Raw genomic sequence first — 21,121 nt, 5'->3', positions numbered from 1 at the left:
TAAGCTGCAGAAGTGAGCTGGATATGGAGAAGAGACAGACAAAGGCAGAAAGACAGAGACAGAGAAATGGAGAGAGAGAGAGAGAGAGACATGTAGAGATCAATAAAAGCAGAGATACAGAGAAACCTCTTTACCTTTCCTGGAAGCAGCTCAGTTCTCCCACATCATCCTTCCAAGAACCCATGATGTCCCCATCCTGGTAATGCTAGGTTGAAGCTCCTCTCCCATCCTCCACCCATTCCTAAAGCAGTTCTGGGTGTGTAGTGGAGGGAGGTTGTCAGGGGTGCCACTCTGTCCTCCCTTCCTCTCCCCCACCCACTGGAGACCAGCCCCATAGGCCTGAAGGATGCACTGGCTGGAGGCTGAGGGGCAGGGAGGGGCTTCCAGGCTCACGGCCAGGTCTCTGCTTCCAGACATCCCTGAGGAGGAGGCACGCTACTGGGCTAAGAAGCTGGAGCAGCTGAATGCCATGCGGGACCAGGATGAGGTAAGCATTGGCATGGGGGCTCTTTTCTTCCTCTCTCTCTCTCTCTCTCTCTCTCTCTCTCTCTCTCTCTCCCCCTCCCCTTCTCTCTCCGTGTCTCCCCCTGTCCTCCACTCTCTGTCTCTGTTTCTCTTTCCACTTGTCTTTCCCTGTGCCTGTGTCTCTAACTCTTTGTAACCTGACTAAATCAGTGACCCATGTGGTCCAGTCTCGAACCAATGATGGCATTAAGGAACATACGGTCCACCAATGACACGACAATTTCAATCGAGTCAAGTGATGTATTTACCAAATACCATCAAGGAGATACAGAAGCCCTGTAACAGTTCTTACACCCCCTTTCTGCCCCTCACCCTTCAACTCCTTGAGTCACACTTTCAGGCTTTCTTAAAAGTTCTCCTCCCCCACCCCCACCCCCAGCCTCTGTACCTCTGTTCTTCCATGCCATCCCCCTTCTTCTACACTCTATATTTTCACAGTTCAAAGACCCAGTGTGGCCCAGAGGACAATCTTCAGAAGATGAGGGCAGGGAAGAAATAGCAGGCAAGGCTAGAACACCCTTTAGTGGGAGGTGGAGGGCAAAGGGGCAACACTCGCATGTTAGCAATTTTTGTCCAACCTGAGTTCTCATCACCTTCCTTCAGCTCCCTGCGTCAGTGTTTTCTCTCTCTTTCCTCTGTTTCTTTCCCTCATCTGTGTCTCTTTTTCTTTTTTCTATATCTGTTTCTCATGGTCTCTGTTTGTGTCTCTCTCTCCCTCTGTCTTTCTCTGTGGACATCTGTATACTTTTCCTCCAGAGGGAGAGGATTTAAAGGCAGGGGAAGTCAGGATAGAACAGAACAGAGGACCATCTTGATCCCCTGGCTTCTGGCACCCCCCCTGAGACAAACCCTCTCTCCTTCCCTCCCCCTCAGTATTCATTCCAGGATGAACAAGACAAGCCTCTTCCTGTCCCCAGCAATCAGTGTTGTAAGTACTTCTCAATTCCTTCCTGGGCTTCAGCTGAGGCCCTCATCCCTCCTCTACCCTATGACTGTCCTGTGTAATGAATGGGTCACTCGTCTCCAGAGATATGAGTCCTAAGAGCACACAGTATCCCCTCACAGTGTAGTGGAAAGAAAAAGGGATCTGGCACTTGGGTTTGAGTCCTGCCTTACTATGTGGCCACAGGCATGTCAGGGTCCCTCTCTGATCCTTAGAGCCCCTCTCTTTGAAACAGGGACACCTGACAGCCCCCGCATTCTGATGGTTTTTGGAAAGACCCAGAACATCTGGAGGCTTGAAAAACACCCTGCAGACTCTTCAGTTCCATTCATTAGATCCTGGATGAGGCCTTATAACTCATTCATCAAACTTCCATGAGGCCAACACAGACCCCCAAGCAGCCCCCACTCAGATGGTGCAGACAGACAATCCTGCCAACACATGTATAAGAGGCGCCCATTTATTTAGATAAAGAAACTGAGGCCCAAGGGGAGAAGTGACTTGCCAAGGTCACGCACCTGGCAGGAGGCAGAGCCAGGGTTTGAACCCAGGTCGGAGGGACTACAAGTTTGCTTCTCTTTCCAGTGTGCTACATCTGTTAATTATGATGATGATCACCACGTTTCTCTGTATATTGTCCCTCCATCAAGGCAGAAATTTTCAAGAGTGTCTGTCCTCCTGTGGACACTCAGATGCCCCCAGACCAGGTCTCCACGGGTCTAGAAGACTTTCTCCTAAAAGTGCCCTCCAAGTCCTCTGAAGTGAGGAGGAAGTGAAAATCATATAGTCTCAGGACAAAATCCCCACCCATGACATTTGGTCCCTACCCCACACTTCAACGTCTTTCTCCTTTTCCATCTGCTTCCGCATCCTCCTTTCCTCCCCTCTCACAGTCTCCCCTGTATCCGTTGTCCACCTCCCCCCCCGCCCCATATGCCCAGGATATGTGATGATGGAGCCTTGTGGAGGGAGGGGCTGGGGGACTGCAGTTGGGAGACCTCATTCCTAACTTGGTGTGTGATATGGAGAAAGTCCCTTAACTTCCCTGCCTGGGGAGGGGTCATCACTGCCCTGAAGAAGTTACAAACCCCCTCTCTGGTGAGTGGGGTCACTGAAGGATTGTGCTGGGGGCAGAGACAGGCACGGCAGGGGCAGGAGCAGACGACAAACAGCACCTGGCCAGGTGACCTGAAGCAAGAGGTGGGTTCAATTTGAGAATGGAGACCTACCACCCAGCGTCTACCTCCGAGTTCTCTTAGGACTGTTTTACCACCCCCATTTCACGAAGGAGGCAGCCAGTGTCAGAGGAGTCAGAATTCTGGTCCAAGTGGTTTTTCTGAGATGCCAGATGCTGGGGATGAAGTGATGAAGATGTAGTTCTCTCCCTGGTCCTGATAGCCTGAGGGCTGTGTGACTTTAGGCTTTTGACTCTACCTCTCTGAGCCCTCTTCACCTATAAAAGGATAAGAATGATTAAAAATAAAACCCCACCCAATAGGGGTGTTTCAAAGTTGAGGATTTCCAGTTCAGTGTTTCTTTCATTATCTGGGGGATGGGGGAGGGAAGGGACGAGGAGTGCTGACCCCAAACTTCAGAGTTGGAAAACCCTGGGTCCAAATGCCCTCTTTATTACTTCCTGGCTGAGCCTCTGGTCTTGTCAAAAAAGGGGGTATCCTGCCTTCCTCCCAGGGTGGTGAGTGAAGGTATAACAAAAGTCAGTGGTTAAAGTGATACTCGGGGAAGATACACAGGGCAGAAGGGGATGGGGTCCTGGGCTGGGAGAAGGAGATGGGGAGGATGGGGGAGCCCCCCTCCCCATGCCTCCCCCTCTGCCTTCTCCCTTTTATTATCTCTGCCCCTTCTCTTTGTAGGCAACTGGAATTATTTTGGCTGGGGTGAACAGCAGAGTAAGTACTCAGCTTGATGTTCTGGGAGGCCATGGGGAGGTGGGCACCTCAGCGACCCTGAGGCCCCCGCCCCATTGCTCAGGGAAATGGGGAGCTTGCGGCTGGCACATTGGGGCCAGAGGACCGGCAGGACCCCTCTTGTGCCCTCCTGCCCCCTGATCACTAACATCTGTTTGAGGGTCCTGCTCTGTCTGGTGGGGAGTGGGTAACACCACTCTGGGTGGGAGGGTTCAGCTGGGTGGAGTGGGTATATAGACAGGAAACCTGCCTGTCTCCAGCTGGGCACTGTGAGCCCCCGACCCCCTTGCTCCCCATGTATAACCTCATCTCCTCTCCTGTGATTCCTCCCTCTTTTTGTCTCCCCATTTCCTCCTCTACCTGGAGCCCTCCTCCAGCCCCAATGTCCCTCAGATGCTGGTGGGCAGGGAAGGAAGAGGGTCTCAGACAGAGCATCTGGGCAGAGACCCCCAGACAGATATCACGCTGGAGACCTCAGCTCCCAAAGCCCCCCCAAACACACACACACACACACATCTTCCTCCAATTTGCCCCCAGGGGAAAGACACAATCTACCTCCCCCAAAATTGGATGACCATTTTTCTCCTTATGAAATAGCTCCCTTTTCCCCATGCCCTTTTCAGAGAAATCCAGTCCTCTAATCTAAGCGTGAATCTACCTCCTAATCTCTACTCCATCAACTGGGAGGCCTTCCACCCCACCCCCATATCCTGATGGACAAGTTGCACCCCACCCTCCTTCCAGGAGCAGGAAAAGTGTTGACAAATACAGTTGACCCTTGAACAACATGGGTTTGAACTGTACAGGTCCACTTATATGTGGATTTTTTCAATAAATACTACTACAGGACTACACAATCCCTGGTTTGTTAAATCCATGGATGCAGAATTGTGGATACGGAGGGCCAATTATAAAATCACATATGGATTTTCGACTGCACGGAGGGTTGGCGTCCCTAACCCTTGCATTGTTCAAGGGTCAACTGTATTTTGATCCAAAAGAATTTGTCAAAAACAAGTCAATCAGAAGCAAAGTTAGCCAAAATAAGCATTTGGCAGACAGCTAGACTTGATCAAAACCAGTTTGCCCCAAACAAACAATACAGTAAAAAAAAAAAAAAAAAAAAGAGAGAGAGAGAGAGAGAGACATTTTGGATTAAAACCAGTTTAGCAAAAGCTGATAATTAGGTCAAGAAGAGCAAAGACAATTAGTCCAAAAGCAGGCCATTTTGTCAACACAAAAGTGGCTGAAAATGCCTTATCCAGAAGCAGGCAATTTGGTCAAAAACTATTTGGTACAAAGCAGAGTCTGGGTGAAAGCAGAGAGAATCCAAGAGAAAGCAATGTGCCTCTCAAAAACAGATAATTTGTCAGAGAAAATTAATTTGGTGAACGTGCACAGAGCCTCATGTGATTTGCTTGGAAACATCTCAGTCCGGTCAAGGGCAATATGGTAGGCTATAAACCCAAATAATTGGGTAGAAAGCGACCTGGTCAGAGGGGCAATTTGGTGACATTGACAAATTGTCCCCAGTTCCAGATCCCCCACTTTAGGCCTTTATGGCTTCACAGTTTCACCCTGACGCCCACAAATCTACGTTGCGGAAATTCACAACTGCTTCTGCCCTTTGATGCCAGCACTGTCAGCGCCCAGCGCATCAGAAGGTGGCCATATGGCAGGGACAGGATAAAAAGCTTGCAGGTCACAATGGCTCAAGTCAAATGAAAAACCAGGAAACCAGAGCTACTTTGGGAAGGCCGGCTTTGCTGGCTAAAAATGAATTTAAGGTTTTTCTGAAGGCAAAATAGGGAATGAATCAAATAGCTAGTTCTACATGAAGTATGAAATTAATTTTTTAACAGTTTACCACATTAAAATTTTTGACCTATTTTAAAAATATATAGAAATAGACTCTATTAGTGGGAAAAGAATTAGCAAGTTAAAATAAAGCAAAAAAATTGGGAAAAGAGCAAAAATACTTAAAGGCATAAAAAGTACAAGCCACCCCCTTGGTGTTTAAAATCACCAGTAAATTGATACCATGGCCGAGCGTACCGTGGGCTTCCCAATCGGCTGGTCAATTTGGGGGGTGCTCACTTCTTTTCAGCTCAACTGTTGTTTTCTAAATAAATTCAGTCTTTCCTGTTCCCACCACAATCCAACATCCTTTGAGACTGTTTTCTTTTTACTAAGAAAGAAAATCTGTTCTCCATTTACTAAGGAAAGCAAACCAAACTGAAACATCCTTTAATTCTAATTAAACACTTGGCGTTGGGCAACCCCTCCCTGTTCCATTAGAGTGATAGACCCTGGGCATGCGGTAGTCTTGCCAACCTAAGAATCTGATGTTTTTGAGGAAGACAGCACCTTGGTAGAGCCCCTTCTTTGTGAGTTCGGGGCTGGGGTCCCCATCCTCGGATATTAAGGAATCTCTGGGGGTTAAAGGGCATTTATATTCTACCTTGTCCTCTCGGTCCTCCAACTTCCCCATGAGTATCTGCGTGACTCCTGTTATGGGAAGCCTGATGGAAAAACCAATATTGTTTTCAGAGACCCTGGACTTTACTAAAAGTCCATTTTCACATTTGAGCCAAAAGACACGTTCCAATTTGTCCCTGTCCTCCTCACATTGTAGGACCTACTGTGGACCCCAGACTCTAGGTCCAGTTTGACCCACATAGAGCAAAGTAGGGTTTTCATTTCCCTTCTTTTTTTAAAAAATACATCTTTATTGGAGTATAATTGCTTCACAATACTGTGTTCGTTTCTGTTGTACAACAAAGTGAATCAGCTATACGTATACATATATCCCCATATCCCCTCCCTCTTGCATCTCCCTCCCACCCTCCCTATCCCACCCCTCTAGGTGGTCACAATGCACCGAGCTGATCTCCCTGTGCTATGCGGCTGCTTCCCGCTAGCTATCTATTTTACATTTGGTAGTGTATATACGTTGATGCTACTCTCACTTCACCCCAGCTTCCTCCTCCCACCCCATGTCCTCAAGTCCATTCTCTATGTCTACATCTTTATTCCTGCCCGGTCTCTAGGTTCATCAGTACCTTTTGTTTTTTAAGATTCCATATATATGCGTTAGCATATGATACTTGTTTTTCTCTTTCTGACTTACTTCACTCTGTATGACAGACTCTAGGTCCATCCACCTCACTACAAATAATTTCGTTTCTTTTTATGGCTGAGTAATATTCCATTGTATATATGTGCCACATATATACAATGGAATATATGTATTTTATATATACACATATATATAAAGATATGTGCCACATCTTCTTTATCTATTCATCTGTCAGTGGACACTTAGGTTGCTTCCATGTCCCGGCTATTGTAAATAGTGCTGCAATGAAGACTGGGGTACATGTCTCTTTTTGAATTATGGTTTTCCCAGGGTATATGCCCCGTAGTCACTTCCCTTATTCTAAAGCCTATACCTCTATTAAAATGACCCAAGATCCTTCACTCATTCTGGTAGATTCCTCTTCTTGGGTTAGCTATCAGTGAAGACCCCCTAAATCTGAGAGACTGTGTCGGCCTCCATTGCGTGCTCTCTCTCTCCCTCCCCTCCTCCCTCTTGCAGATGACGACCCTGACAGTGCGGTGGACGATCGTGACAGCGACTACCGCAGCGAGACAAGCAACAGCATCCCGCCACCCTATTACACTACGTCCCAGCCCAATGCCTCGGTCCACCAATATTCCGTCCGACCACCACCCCTGGGCTCCCGGGAATCCTACAGTGACTCCATGCACAGTTATGAGGAGCTCTCTGAGCCGCGGGCCCTCAGGTAGTCACAGTGGAGTGAAGGATTCGTGTGTGTGTGTGTGTGTGTGTGTGTGTGTGTGTGTGTGTGTGTGTCCGTCCACCTCTTATCTCCTGGAGGGGAGAGAGGAATAGGGGGTTGGAGGGAGCTGGGGGTGGAGGTAAGTGGGTTCTAGGAAAGCAGCATCCATACTTTCTTATAGGCAGTAAAACCTTTTCTTTACCCAAAATCTTGCAAGAAAACTCCCCAAGCTTGATTCAAGGGGGTCTGCTTCGGCGGAAGAAAGAGACGGAAGTCAGGAAGCCCCCGAGAGGTTCCCCTGAAGTAGGCGGGCTCTTTGGCACTCCGCTTCAAAGCCCCTGGTCCCTTTGTGCTCTCTGACTGCTCGGGGGAGGAGGTGAAAGGAGGAAGAGATGAGCGTTAACATAGGGGTGGGAGGTGAGGCACAGTGATGTCGGAAAGTCTCCCAGCAGGCAGCTGACTTGTGGTCCTGGAGTGGTCCTACCGAGCGCTCCTGGTGACCCCTGACTCTGTGTTCCTGACCAGCAGGCATGGGCACAGTGGCCTGGGAGCTGCCGCTGCTCAGTCCAACCACCATCGCTACTCTTTTCGAAGTAGGCTGTCCCTAGACCTACCCCATAGTTGGGTCCCCTGGCTTGCAAGGGTGCGGTGTGTTGACCCTTGAGCCTGTGAGACTGAAACTTGGGCCTGCTGCTGCCCACCCCCCCACCCCCCGTCGCTGACCTGATCGCCCCAGTCCTGGTTTCTTAACAGAACAATAGCAAACATGATATTAAACAGGTTGGATATTTGTAAAGCACTTAGGGTGGTGCCTGAAAGTGCTACGTAGTGACTGTTAGATAAACTGCGTAAATAACAGTATTCGGAGCTAACTGTGTGCCCAGCTCTGGTCCAGCGTCTTCCCTTCATCTTCTCATTTCATTCTCTGGTTGGGAATCTTATTGGTTCCATTTGACAGATGAGGAATCAAGGCACAGAGGGGTTAAGTCATTTGTCTGAGGTCACACAGCTGGTAAATCAGCATAAGGACTAGTGTTTATGGTGAACCCACTGGGTGGAAAGCAGTGGCCTGGTGAATTTTTGTGTGTGTGTGATTGTTTTGATTTTTGGCTGCGCTGGGGTTTCGTTGCTGCACGCGGGCTTTCTCTAGTTGCAGCGAGTAGGTACGGGGGCTACTCTTCGTGGTGGTGCCCGGGCTTCTCATTGCGGTGGCTTCCCTTGCTGCAGAGCACGGGCTCTAGGTACGCGGGCTTCAGTAATTGTGGTTCACGGGCTCTAGAGCGCAGGCTCAGTAGTTGTGGCGCACGGGCTTAGTTGCTCCGCGGCATGCGGAATCTTCCCAGACCAGGGATCGAACTCGTGTCCTCTGCATTGGCAGGCAGATTCTTAACCACTGCACCACCAGCGAAGCCCCACCTAGTGGATTTTTGGTCATGGGTCTTCTTGCAAAATGTTTGCTCCCCAAAGAATACATCTCCTCCATTAAAGGATGAGCAGAATGAAAATTTTGAGTGCTCTTTACTCCCTTGATGTTGAACCTATACTTCTATTAATATGACCCCCAAAATCTCTTTAAGATATTAGGCTCAGTTCACACACACACCAGGGCCTCCTATTTGTGTGAGACCTTGATATATCAGAGCTGGAGGTTAACCCTATAACTTAGGTCCAGGACTAGGCTGGGGTGAGTGTGGTATGCTTGAAGTTGCCTCAAGTACAAAACTTAAGAGGGTGCCAAGAAACTCAGTCCTCAAGATAAATAATATATTAATGCAATATTTTAAAAAATCAAAATGGATGCCAAAAAAATCCATGAAAAAAATATCACCAAAATGTTCCTTGGTAAGAGTATATTTTCTTGTATGTAAGTTATACTTCAATGAAATTTCTAAAAATCCATGACTAGCAAAATATACAAATTTAAGTTAAAACATTATCTGACTCTGCATTGCAGGACTCAGCCTCACGTACCTCATTCTGATCCTGGTCCTGCTATATCTAGTCTATAAACAAGAAAAATAACGATGGTTAATTGAGCACTTACTATGTGCTAGGTATTCTAATGAGTCCCAAATAATATGCTTATTCTTTACACCAATTTTATGAGGTGAGAATTTACCTCTTCATCTCCCCATGGCTTTGTAGATAAGGAAAATGAGGCAGAGAGATTAAGTTACTTTCCTAAGGTCACACAGCTAGTAAGTGGCTGAGCCAGAATTTAAACCTTGTCAAGCAGGCTTCTGAGTCCACAGCCACAATGCCACACTGCCTCTCAGCCCTAAAAAAGGCACCTGGGAACCTACAAAGCTAGCCTCCCAAGGTCCTACAGCTGGACAAAAGTGATGTTCCCTCTACATCATCAGCAAGGACTTCAACCAAGGAGATTGTCCATTCTCTGTGTTCCCAGCAGCATCTCAGAATCACCCCCGTGTTACCCCCACATTCAAAAATTCAGGGGCAAACTCGTTATTAAACATAGCTATCCAGGCTCCCGAATTGCAGGCCTTCTCCAACTCTTGACGAAGAGGTTAATTACTCAAACAAGTGTTTGCACCTTTTTGAGATTTGGAGAAACCCTCAGAATCACTTTATTTCTAGTGCAGTAAGAAAAGAAATTTTAAACCGTTTATCTTTGTGCCATCAAGGTAAATGAGCTTTCAGAGCTGTGCTGTCCAACATGGTAGCCCCATGTGGCATTTTAAAGTTAAATTTAAAATAATTAAAATAAATAAAATAAAATTTCAGTCCCTCCATCTTACTGGACACTTTTCAAGTGCTCAAGAGTCATGCACATGTGGATGGTGGCTACTATGTTAGATGATGAGGACAGAAAACATTTCCATTTGCTGTGGAGAATTTGAGTAAAACATTTGAAGAAAACCTTCATAAGCTCCCTACTCAGTCGTTACCATCATCCAATATAATATTTTTTTGCAGGCACTTGAACAACTTTTATTTTGAATTTTCCTATGTTTTGTATATACCATAGAAAGTTTGGATAGTTTATAGACGGAATGTTTTAGAAGGAACTTTTTTAAAAGATTGAGCATTTTGGATGCAACTAGAGATTATCCTACTAAGTGAAATAAGTCCAAAAGAGAAAGACAAATATCATATGATATCACTTATATGTGGAATCTAAAACATGACACAAATGAACTTATCTACAAAACAGAAACAGACTCGTGGACATAGAAAACAGACTTTGTCGTTGCCACGGGGGAGAGGGTTGGGGGAGGAATGGAGTGGGAGGTTGGGATTAGCGGCTGTCAACTATTATGTATAGAATGGATAAATAACAAGGTCCTACCCTGTAGCACAGAGAACTATATTCAATATCTTATGATAAACTGTGATGGAAAAGAATATTTTTTAAAAGAAGGTATAGGGGCTTTCCTGGTGGTCCAGTGAGTGGTTAAGTCTCCACGCTTCCAATGCAGGGGGGCGCGGGTTTGATCCCTGGTCGGGGAACTAAGACCTCTCACGCTGCGCGGTGCGGCGAAGAAATAAATCAATAAAGAAGAAGAATATGTATACAGTATAACAGAATCACTTTGCTGTACATCAGAAATGAACACAACATTGTATACCAACTATACTTCAAAAAAAGAGAAAAAAAAGATTGAGCATTTAGTCTAGCCTCTTTATTTTTTAGGTCCAAGGAAATGAAATGCCATACTCAAGGTAAAACATTTAGTGGCATAGGGGGGAGTAGAATTAGTCTTACCCTGGATTTATTCTAGCATTCTTCATTCAACTCCTTTGTGCTTGTGCTACCCTGAAAGCAAAGAACTAGATCCCTTTCCATTTGTATTCATGACTTCCTTATTCAAACTATCTTCGGAAGCACTCCCGTCTCCCTAACAGTTTCTCCTACCATTTTGGCAACTGCTACCATTTGTAAAGCATCATTCATTTGCACATTCAAGGTGGCTCAGACTTAAGCAATGATCAGAACAAAGTTTCAATGCACTGCAAACAGTTGAAAGGAGAGTAAGACATCAATTAAGAAAATATTAACTCTTTTAGTACATGGAAAAGTCTTCTCTCTTGGAGAAGAAAAGCAGAAGAGTGCCCATCTTACAGATAGGGAAGTTGAGGCTCAAAAAGTGGGAGCGAGTTGCTTGAGTCTCAGAGCAGGATGTGCACAGAGCTGGTCCCAGATTGGCTCCCATCCTGTGTGCCTGGCCATGTCTTGTCCTTCTCTGGTCTTGGGTGTGTCTGTCTGTCCTGGGGGGAGTCTATTTATTGTAAGCATTCCTGGAATGGAATGGGGGAGTGGAAAAGGAGGAGAACTCTCCACTCTCACCATGAGCAAGTCATACGGTGGGGAGGGGATGCAGAGGCAGAGTTCTCCTGAGAGTGACTCAAATCACCGTCCCAGGCCACCCTGGCCTTGCTGCTCAGGGCTGGATGATGCTGGGCCCCCAGAGAGACAGGCATTCCATCCCACAGGTCAGGCTTTGACTGGAGGGAGGGACACAGCTGGACACCCTGGCAGAGGGGAAGGGCAGGGAGGGTTTCCTGGAGGAATGTGCCTGGGAGCCAACACTTGAAGGATAAATGAAGAGTCTTAGGAGAGGAATTCCAGGCAGAGAAGACAGCTCAGCTAAAGGCTGGAGAGGTGAACGGGGCCAGATCATGCAGGGAGGCCCTTGGTGGCTAACTCGAGGACATGGCATCCAGGGGAGGCACCTGGGGTCAGAGCTGTGTTGGACCCCAATGTCAGAGCTGGGGTGGGAGGAGTCTTGGGGACCACTGGGTCCCATGCCTGACCTCTGGGGCAGTTTACGTAGCGCCCAGGGTCACAGATGGCCACATCCAGGTCTGTGTGGAGATCCCAGTCCTAGGCTGCCCTCCTCACTTGGGACCCCAGAATGTGCTGGGGTGGACTTCTGGGGTATTCACCAGCGGAGGGAGTTTGGAGTCCTTTCCAGGCAAATAACACCTGCTGATCCCCCATTCCAGCTGTCCACAAGGACAGGCACTAAAAATCAATCAACTAGGGCTTCCCTGGTGGCGCAGCGGTTGGGAGTCCGCCTGCCGATGCCGGGGACACGGGTTCGTGCCCCGGTCCGGGAGGATCCCACGTGCAGTGGAGCAGCTGGGCCTGTGAGCCATGGCCGCTGAGCCTGCGCGTCCGGAGCCTGTGCTCCGCAACGGGAGAGGCCACACAGTGAGAGGCCCGCGTACCGCAAAAAAAAAAAAAAAAAAAAAAAAAAAAAAAAAAAAAAAAAAAAGCAGTCAACCATATACATAACTTAGCAAACAAGGACTAGAGGACTGTAGGAATCAAACCCCTGTTTGATTCCTACAGCATCCCACGGCCTGGCCAGGGAAGAGGGTCCCAGTCACTGAGAGTGGAGAAAGTGTTTAAGACAAGGAATGCTGTTTATTGAATGACTGAATGAGTGGTTAGAAGAGGGATGAGAGGTGGCCCATGTGTCATGCTGTCTGCCCTCAGGCAGAGGCAGATATTTCTTCCTGGTCAAGTCGAGTGTGATCCAGGGTGCATATAATATGGGTGGGCGTGGGCTTGACCTGGATGGAGGGTGGGGGAGACTCACTCAAAGAAGTGCTATTTCAGTGGGCACCAAAGGATTTTTCCAGATAAAGCAGGCAAGAAAGGATGTTCCTGGCAGAGAGCACAGCAAGCGCAAAGGCCCAGAGGTGGGCACAATTTAGGGTGTTGGAGGGACAGCGAGGACGGATGCTGATGTAGCTGGAGCAGGGGGAGAGAAGGGAGGATGGAAGGAGTTGGGGATGGAGACGCTGGAGGATTTGGGCCACACAGGGGTGCAGAGCACGGCACAGAATTTTATTTCAAGGGAGGCGTGGTAGGGTTTGGAACAGGGGAGGTCCGTGTTTGGGTTTATGATTCCAATAAGCCCCTTTGTGGCTTCTATGGAAAAAGGTACTGTCCAGGAGAGAAGTGGATATTGGGTAGGGCAGCATCTAGTGGAGATGGCAGAGCCTGGGCTAGGGTGGGGCCCAGGGTGCAAGGAAGTGGATGCATTGCACGTATGTTTACAAGGTGGAGCTGAAGGGACCCGACGCAGGATCAGCTGTGAGTGGAGGTTGGGGAAGGAGTGGAGGCAGGAAGGCCCAGGTCCCTGATGAACTGAGGGGGCTTGGCATTCGGAGGACCCGGCTGAGGCAGAGGGTAGGGGATACATCAAGAGACAGGGGCTACTATGTTTGTTTCAGGAACGTTAGGTCTCCAAGGGGGCTGTGGCAGGGACACTGATTCGGGACCCCAAACATGTGGGTGAAGGCTTTGCAGCCTCCACAGTGCATGGATAGGCGTGGTGCACAGTAGGTCACCGATGATCACTGATGTCACTGATCTGGTTTCATTGCCTGCCCCCAAGATGGTAAATGCCCCAATAACAGGTGTTTTTGTCTTTTGTTGACGGCTGTGTTTCCCTGGCAACCAGAGGAGCTCCACCAATGCTGGGAATCCAGGGAATTACTGGGTGATGGAACCTGTGTGAGCGGGGCTGGGATGGGCAGTGGGTCTGTGCCCCGGCCCCTGAGCCCTCGGCCTGTCCCTGTAGCCCCACAGGCAGCAGCCATTACGCCTCCTCAGGGGAGCTGAGTCAGGGAAGTTCGCAGCTGAGCGAGGACTTCGACCCGGACGAACAGAGCCTGCAGGGCTCTGAGCTGGAAGACGAGCGGGACCGGGACTCCTACCACTCCTGCCACAGCTCAGTCAGCTACCACAAGGACGTGCCACGCTGGGACCAGGATGAGGATGAGCTGGATGAGGAGCTGGACGAAGAGCTGGATGAGGACCTGGAGGACTTCCTGGAGGAGGAGGAGCTGCCTGAGGACGAGGAAGAGCTAGAGGACGAGGAGGAGGTGCCGGATGACATCCGAGGCTACACTGAGCACGAGGAGGTGGCCGTGGCCGAGCCCAAGGACTTCAAGCGTGTCAGCCTTCCACCCGCCACCCCCAAGAAGGAGGACAAGGCCCCAGCCGTACCCACCGAGGTCCCCGACATAGCCAAGGTGGCCCCTGAGCCAGCGGCCCCTGAGGAGGCACCTGCAGCTGAGGAGGAGCCTCAGCCTGAGCCCCTCAAGGCTGAGGAGAGGTAACGGGAAGGGGTTGAGGGCCTGTCACAAGGTCACAGGGTCAGTGGTGCCATGATGGGGTCAGTGTAGACCTGGGGAATGGGGGGAGAGGTTGTCACAGGGTCCTGGGTTGATTGAAGGGATCGGGATGCGTCTAGGAGGTCAGAAGTGGCTCAGTGGGGTCAGAGGGGGTCAAGCAGGGTCATGAAGGAGTCTTAGAGGTTGTGAGGGGCTGGAGGGTTTGCCAGGGTTGGAGAGGTCCCAAAAGCATCAGAAGAGTCCTCGGATAGGGTTACAAAGTTGCAGAGGGGCCAGGAAAGTGGCAAAGGGACCCAGGAGACCTGAAGGTGTCAGAGAGGTGATGGGCATGTGGGAAGGGGGGGGTAGGATCACTGAGGCTGGTCAGAGGGATCACAGGTGGGTCACTGTGTCTCCGAAGTTCCAGGGAGGCCATGGAGGGCCCAGCATCACTCAGAGAGTGGGGGGTGGAGGGAGTGCCGGCCCCGGAGACTCATAAAACCCCTTGCCTCAGTTTCAGGCCACGAGAAGATGAGGAAGGCCAAGAGGGTCAGGACTCCATGTCTAGGGCCAAGGCCAACTGGCTGCGAGCCTTCAACAAAGTGCGGCTGCAGCTGCAGGAGGTGAGTGAAAGCAGCACTGGGCTCACCCCCAGCCTGGCCGTGCCCAGTGCCCCACCCACCCTCGTTTCCCCACTCCTTCCATGCCCCAACCCACTCTGGTCCTTTCCCTGGCCCTGCCCACACTAGCCCATGCCACTCATGAGCCACCTGGCCACGCCCACTTCACCACCCCACCCACCACCATGCCTCCACACATCCTGGTTCTTCTATGGCTCCGCCCACCCCAACCTGTTCCCATCCGTGCCCAGCCTGGCCCTTCTTTAGCCCCACCCACTCCTGCCCTGGCCCCAGCCCCACCATTTCTGGCCCAACCCCTGCCCAATCTGACTCCTCCCTGGCCCTACCCATGCTTGCCTACTCTCCCCTGCAACCAGCTGGCCCCACCAAGGTCTAGTCCAGCCTCCCCCAGGGAAGCCTGGGATTTCTAAGTGGGGAAGAAGGAGAGGCGAACTGGAACCTAGAGCTGAAATTAAGCTGAGGTCGTGGCTATGGCCAAGTTCAGCGGCCAGGTTCATGGATAGGGATAGAGGTTAGTGATAGGGTTATAGGTCAGGGTTAGGGCAGCAGTCAAAGATCAGAGTTCAGGGTTAGACTTGGTGATAGGGGAAGAAGTCAGTTCTTGGGCTCACAATGGGTGTCAGAGTTGGGGTTTGGGAAAGGTCTGAGATCTGGTCAGTATTGCAGAAGAAATCAGGTGAAAAATAGAATTAACGTCAGGGTCAGGATGACTGTTCAGATGGGCAGCAGGAATGAGGCTGTTCATTCAATCCTTCATTCACTCAACCTGCTCTGGGCTGGACACCAAGCAGTGTTATTATCCGGAGTGACCTTCCAAACTGGGGTGAGGCTGGCAGGAGGAGATCCTAAACAGACTCCCAAAGTCTTAGACCATCAATTATCAGAGCCACAAAAGTTTCAAATCAAATTTCTTATCAGTTGTACAGTAGAATTTTCTTTTACTATACAGTCTCATGGTTCTAGATTCAAACAGTAGAAGAAAATATACTGTGAAAAATCTATTGAATAACTTTCACTAAGTCAACAAATTAAATGAAAAATACAGCAACTACCCTGTAATGGAACTAGTGATATAACAAGAAAAATAAACAGGAGCAGGATCTCTGGGTTTCATAGAGGGGGCATAAAACTAATCCAAGGCAATCAGGAAGACTCACTGGAGGAGGTGACACTTAAAGTGAAGTGATATCCAAAATACTTAAACAATATTTCAGAAGAAGGTGTCAGACCCTTCTCCCTGTCCCCCCACCACCACCATGCCACCCTTTAGTTGCATGGTAGGGGGTGTTGACTCTAGGTCCACACTGAGACCTGAATGATAGATGGAGGCTGGTCAGGTGCAGAAGGTGGGAGAGCATATATACAGGTGGCAGCACTCGGGCAAAGGTCCTGGGGCATGAGATCAGATAATCAGGTGAGGCAGGGGGAGTTTAGTGAGTGATAGGATCTTCTGAGTATTGAGCCAGCCCCTAAGAAGTGCAGGACTACAGAGCATGAGTTCTTGTTCTAGATGATGCTAACAAACACCCAATTCTGACAGACAAGGAGACTAAAGTTCACTGAGGTTGGTGTCAGAGAGTATCTCCTTTCTTCTCATTTTACAGATGGACAAACTGAGGCCCAGAAAAAGCCAGTGGGCTCCTTAAGGACACACAGTGAGGACTAGGACCCAGGCCTCCTGACTCCCAACCCAAAGGGGAGACAGTTGTGGGTGTGGTACATGTGCTGCCCTGGGAAGGGGCAGCCACACTGACCATGTCCGTCTTCTGTCCTGCAGGCCCGGGGAGAAGGAGAGATGTCCAAATCTCTGTGGTTCAAAGGCGGGTGAGTATCAGATCTTGGGGGTGAGGGAGAGGAAGGTGGGGGGTTTTTTGGGTTTTTTTTTTTTTTGCGCTACGTGGGCCTCTCACTGTTGTGGCCTCTCCCGTTGCGGAGCACAGGCTCCGGACGCACAGGCTCAGCGGCCATGGCTCACGGGCCCAGCCGCTCCGCGGCATGTGGGATCTTCCCGGACCGGGACACGAACCCGTGTCCCTTGCATCGGCAGGCGGACTCTCAACCACTGCACCACCAGGGAAGCCTGGAGAGGAAGCTTTGAACCCAGAGCCTGAGTCTGGTTTGCACCATAACCTCAGCCCAGCCAGGGCAGGGAGAGGTTCCATTTAGACAGGGAACAGATTGCACATGAGTGAAATAATGTAGCCACTGTAATAAGGCACTCATGACCAGAAGGAGCTAAAGATAGTAACACATTGAATCCTCACAACAAACCCATGGGGGGCCCACTACCCCTATTTTACAGATGGAGAAACGGTCCAGAGAGGCCTTGCTCAAGCCACTCATAATTCAAGAACACTTCTCCCTAGAAATAAATGTAAGGTAAAGAAGAAACCCATTTCCTGCACGATACATCTGCAACCCTGGAGTGAATTTTTTGCTTTGATTCTGCTTTTGCATTTCTCAGACTATTGCTACAGTTGCTGGCTGTTTCATAACGATAGTTGTTGGTCTTACATGGAGCATTTGTCATATCTAATTTCTTAAGTTATTGCTTTTCCAGGGTGTTTTTTCAGCACTTGTGTAGTGAGGTTAGAGGATGCAAAAGATATTTGTAAATTACACTAATGTTTTTTTTGAGGTACGCGGGCCTCTCACTGTTGTGGCCTCTCCCGTTGCGGAGCACAGGCTCTGGACGCACAGGCTCAGCGGCCATGGCTCACGGGCCCAGCCGCTCCGCGGCACGTGGGATCCTCCTGGACCGGGGCACAAACCCGTGTCCCCTGCATCGGCAGGCAGACTCTCAACCACTGCGCCACCAGGAAAGCCCCTACACTAATGTTTTAAATAACAGCTGGAGAGTGACTGCCTTCCCTTGTACATCCTTTTCAAACAGAGGCAGGGACACAGGAGCTGTGACTCCCAGACGGGCAAGTGTCCCGTGTGGGGAGCCCTGGAAGTGGGGTCTGAGATGGGGGCTCCTGTGTGCATGATTTACACAGGAAGCACTCTCAAGAAAAGCCTCTGAAGGCTTCCCTGGTGGTGCAGTGGTTAAGAATCCGCCTGCCAATGCAGGGGACACGGGTTCAAGCCCTGGTCCAGGAAGATCCCACAGGTCGCGGAGCAACTGAGCCCATGCGCCACAACTACTGAAACCCACGTGCCTAGAGCCCGTGCTCCGCAACAAGAGAAGCCACCACAATGAGAAGCCCGCGCACCGCAACAAAGAGTAGCCCCCGTTCGCCGCAACTAGAGAAAGCCCATGCACAGCAACGAAGACCCAACGCAGCCAGAAATAAATAAATAAACTTACAAAAAAGAAAAGAAAAGCCTGTGAGGCAGGCGGGACCAGGTAGGAGAAACAGCCAAGCAGAGAGGTAGTTCAGGAGTCACCAAGCCTCTGCCTAATCCTGCAGGGAGCGCTGGAGCATGAATAGCACCCCAGGACTTGTCCAGAGTCACTGGTTGCCAGGCATCACTCTCATTGGCCAATGAGAACTTTCTGGAGAGGAGCCACACCTGAACCCTCTCTGGGAACACCTGCACCTCTCTGTAAAGTAGATTGGGACAGACCACCGCAGCATCTGCCACAGCCCTCATTCTGATTAGCCAGCTACAGCAAAGCTGCCAAGAGACAACAGCACAAATACAATTTCCAGTTCCCTGTTTCTCATGGGCTTTGAAATCACTTCTTCCAGGATAGACTTTAAATATACACAAATATTTCCAATTTTGAGCATAAAGAAAGATTTCATTGATATTTTATCATATTATTTAGATTTGCCTTAATTCAAATTTTCATTAAACCTGGGCAACTGTATCATCTCCCCAGTTCTCAGATGAGGAAGTTGAGGCCCAGTGTCTTCATTTCTTAGGGCTGCCATAACAAACTACCACAAACGGAGGGCTTAAAACAACAAAAATGTATCTTCTCGCAGTCCTTGGAGGCCAGAATTCCAAAACCAAGGTGTTGGCAGGGCCACACCCTCTGACTTCTGTAGGAGAGAATGCTTCTTTGACTTTCTAGCTTCTGGTAGTTGTTGGCAATCCTTGGTATTCCTTGGATTGTAAACGAGTCACTCCAATCTCTGCCTCTACGATCACACCACTGTCTTCTTCCTGTGCGTCTCTCTTCTTATAGACACCACTCATATTGGATTAGGAGCCCAGCCTACTCTAGTATGAGCTTGTCTTAACTAATTACATCTGCAATGACCCTATTTCCAAATAAGGTCACATTCTGAGGTACTGGGGGTTAGGACTTCAATGTATGTTTTCGGGGGACACAATTCAATTCTTAATACGTGGGGAGATCAGGTGTCCTGCCCAGGTCTCAGGAGATGTCTGCTGGAGGAAGGGGAACTTCCCTGGGCCCTTGATGTCCCTGGGTGTGTCTTGCAGCCCTGGCGGTGGTCTCATCATCATCGACAGCATGCCAGACATCCGCAAGAGGAAGCCTATCCCACTCGTGAGCGACCTGGTGAGCGCCTGTGCCCTCCCCTGCCCAAGCAGAGCAGCCCTGTCACAATCAGTGCTCAACCTGTACAACTGCCCATGGCAGAACTGGGGCTGGGGACTGGCAAGGCATTCTCTGGGACTAATGCCATCTAATTTCTACCCTGCGTGCTGCGTGGACACTTCAGGCCATGGTGAGTGATGGCAACCCAGGCCCTTGAATCTCCTCCCGAGACCCTCACCCCCGACTGGGAGCTTCCAAGTGGTCCCCACCCCATGGGTTCTGGGGAGGGGTGGGGAAGAGAGCAGGTGACTCCCCACCTTGGTTCATGGCCTGGCTGGTGGTTTTGCTCTGTGGCTGTTGACCATGGCCAAGTGCAGTTCCCCAGTCTGGTCCCTGGTAGTGGGGAATGGGTGAGTCAGAGGTGTGGGGCTGCTCCCTTTCCAGGGTCTCTTCTAACCTGGAGCCTCTGTCACCTCCCAATTCTTTTCTGGTTCTGCTCTCGCTGCTGTGACCTGTTTCCTATTTGTGGCTGTGGCTTGAATCCGTGGCTGGCGGCGCCAAACCATGGCTGGGGATTCTGCTCGCGGTGACAACCCCCCGGGTGCCAATCGACCCCTCTGACTCCATTGGTGACTTCCCTGTTCCAGTCTCTGGTGCAGTCCAGAAAAGCAGGCATCACCTCGGCCTTGGCATCCAGCACTTTGAACAACGAAGAGCTGGTGCGTGGGGCACCTCCCCCTCCCCAGCTTGGAGGGTGGGCGGGGCTGGGGGGCTCCTGGAGGAAAGGAAGGGGGTGGGGCAGAGACAGGCACTCCTCGCTTTCCAGAATTCCGACAACACAGCCGCCAGCAAGCACAGTCTGTGCACAGGAACCCGTGGATTCCGACAGTGTGGGGCGGGGGACGGACCGGGACTTTACCATACTCAGAAGGGGGCGGGGGGGATGAGGGCGGGGCAAGCCAGTGCCAACAGGTTAACGCTCTACGCCCATGTCGCATGCCCTCCCTCCCCGCAGAAAAACCACGTTTACAAGAAGACCTTGCAAGCCTTAATCTACCCCATCTCGTGCACGACGCCGCACAACTTCGAGGTGTGGACGGCCACCACACCCACCTATTGCTACGAGTGTGAAGGGCTATTGTGGGGCATCGCGCGGCAGGGTATGCGCTGTACCGAGTGCGGTGTCAAGTGCCACGAGAAGTGCCAGGACCTGCTCAACGCAGACTGTCTGCAGCGTGAGTGCGGTGCTCCCGCTGGAGCGGAGACGGAGGGGCAGGACTGTTAATGGTTAGGGGGCGGGGCTATGACTAGAGGAGGGGGCGGGACAGGGGCGGGGCCGTGGGAGGGGATGGGAGCGACAGGAGGGGAAAGGAGAAGTGAGAGGGGTCCTAGAGGGGTGGGGCGGGACTCAGGGAGGAGCTAAACTGTTCAAGGGGCGGGCTTAAAGGGAGGCAGCGGTTTCCATGGAGAAAAACAGGGTTAGAGTTAGGGTTAGTTCAGAGGTGGGAGGGGGCTCAAGTTGGGGAGAGGAGTCCGAGGAGGGGAGGGGCTTGGAGAGGGCAGGGTGTCGGAGGGGAAGGGGACTCACGCGGACTGGAGGGGCTAAGACGGGAGTGGGAACTTTAGGGGGAAAGGCCTGGTTGGGGGAGGATTCCGAGAGCAGGTAGGAGCTCTGGCAGCTGTAGCTTTGGGGGGATGATTCACCTGAACCCCGTGTCCGTGACAGCAGATGAGGA

The 21,121-nt window shown here is 50.4% G+C and overlaps 1 protein-coding gene across 3 annotated transcripts in view; it reads left to right on the top strand.

Annotated features, from left to right (window-relative positions):
• UNC13A (unc-13 homolog A) overlaps positions 1-21,121 on the top strand; it is a 68,009-nt gene that overhangs the window by 14,180 nt on the left and 32,708 nt on the right. For 2 of the 3 annotated variants that reach the window (XM_059062481.2, XM_067032448.1), the window contains exons 6-16: positions 414-487; positions 1,399-1,453; positions 3,340-3,375; positions 6,992-7,199; positions 13,754-14,290; positions 14,803-14,911; positions 16,707-16,753; positions 19,328-19,406; positions 19,570-19,575; positions 20,033-20,104; positions 20,401-20,620. In XM_059062481.2, coding sequence (XP_058918464.1) covers positions 414-487; positions 1,399-1,453; positions 3,340-3,375; positions 6,992-7,199; positions 13,754-14,290; positions 14,803-14,911; positions 16,707-16,753; positions 19,328-19,406; positions 19,570-19,575; positions 20,033-20,104; positions 20,401-20,620 — 1,443 coding nt within the window. The remainder of the gene's footprint in view (positions 1-413; positions 488-1,398; positions 1,454-3,339; positions 3,376-6,991; positions 7,200-13,753; positions 14,291-14,802; positions 14,912-16,706; positions 16,754-19,327; positions 19,407-19,569; positions 19,576-20,032; positions 20,105-20,400; positions 20,621-21,121) is intronic. The other variant, XM_059062480.2, reaches the window with a different exon arrangement.

This window comes from Kogia breviceps, chromosome 4 (genome assembly GCF_026419965.1).
Source record: "Kogia breviceps isolate mKogBre1 chromosome 4, mKogBre1 haplotype 1, whole genome shotgun sequence".
Lineage (NCBI taxonomy): Eukaryota > Metazoa > Chordata > Mammalia > Artiodactyla > Physeteridae > Kogia > Kogia breviceps.
The sequence above is the reverse complement of the archived record's forward strand: the minus strand, read 5'-3'. Positions and strand labels throughout refer to the sequence as shown.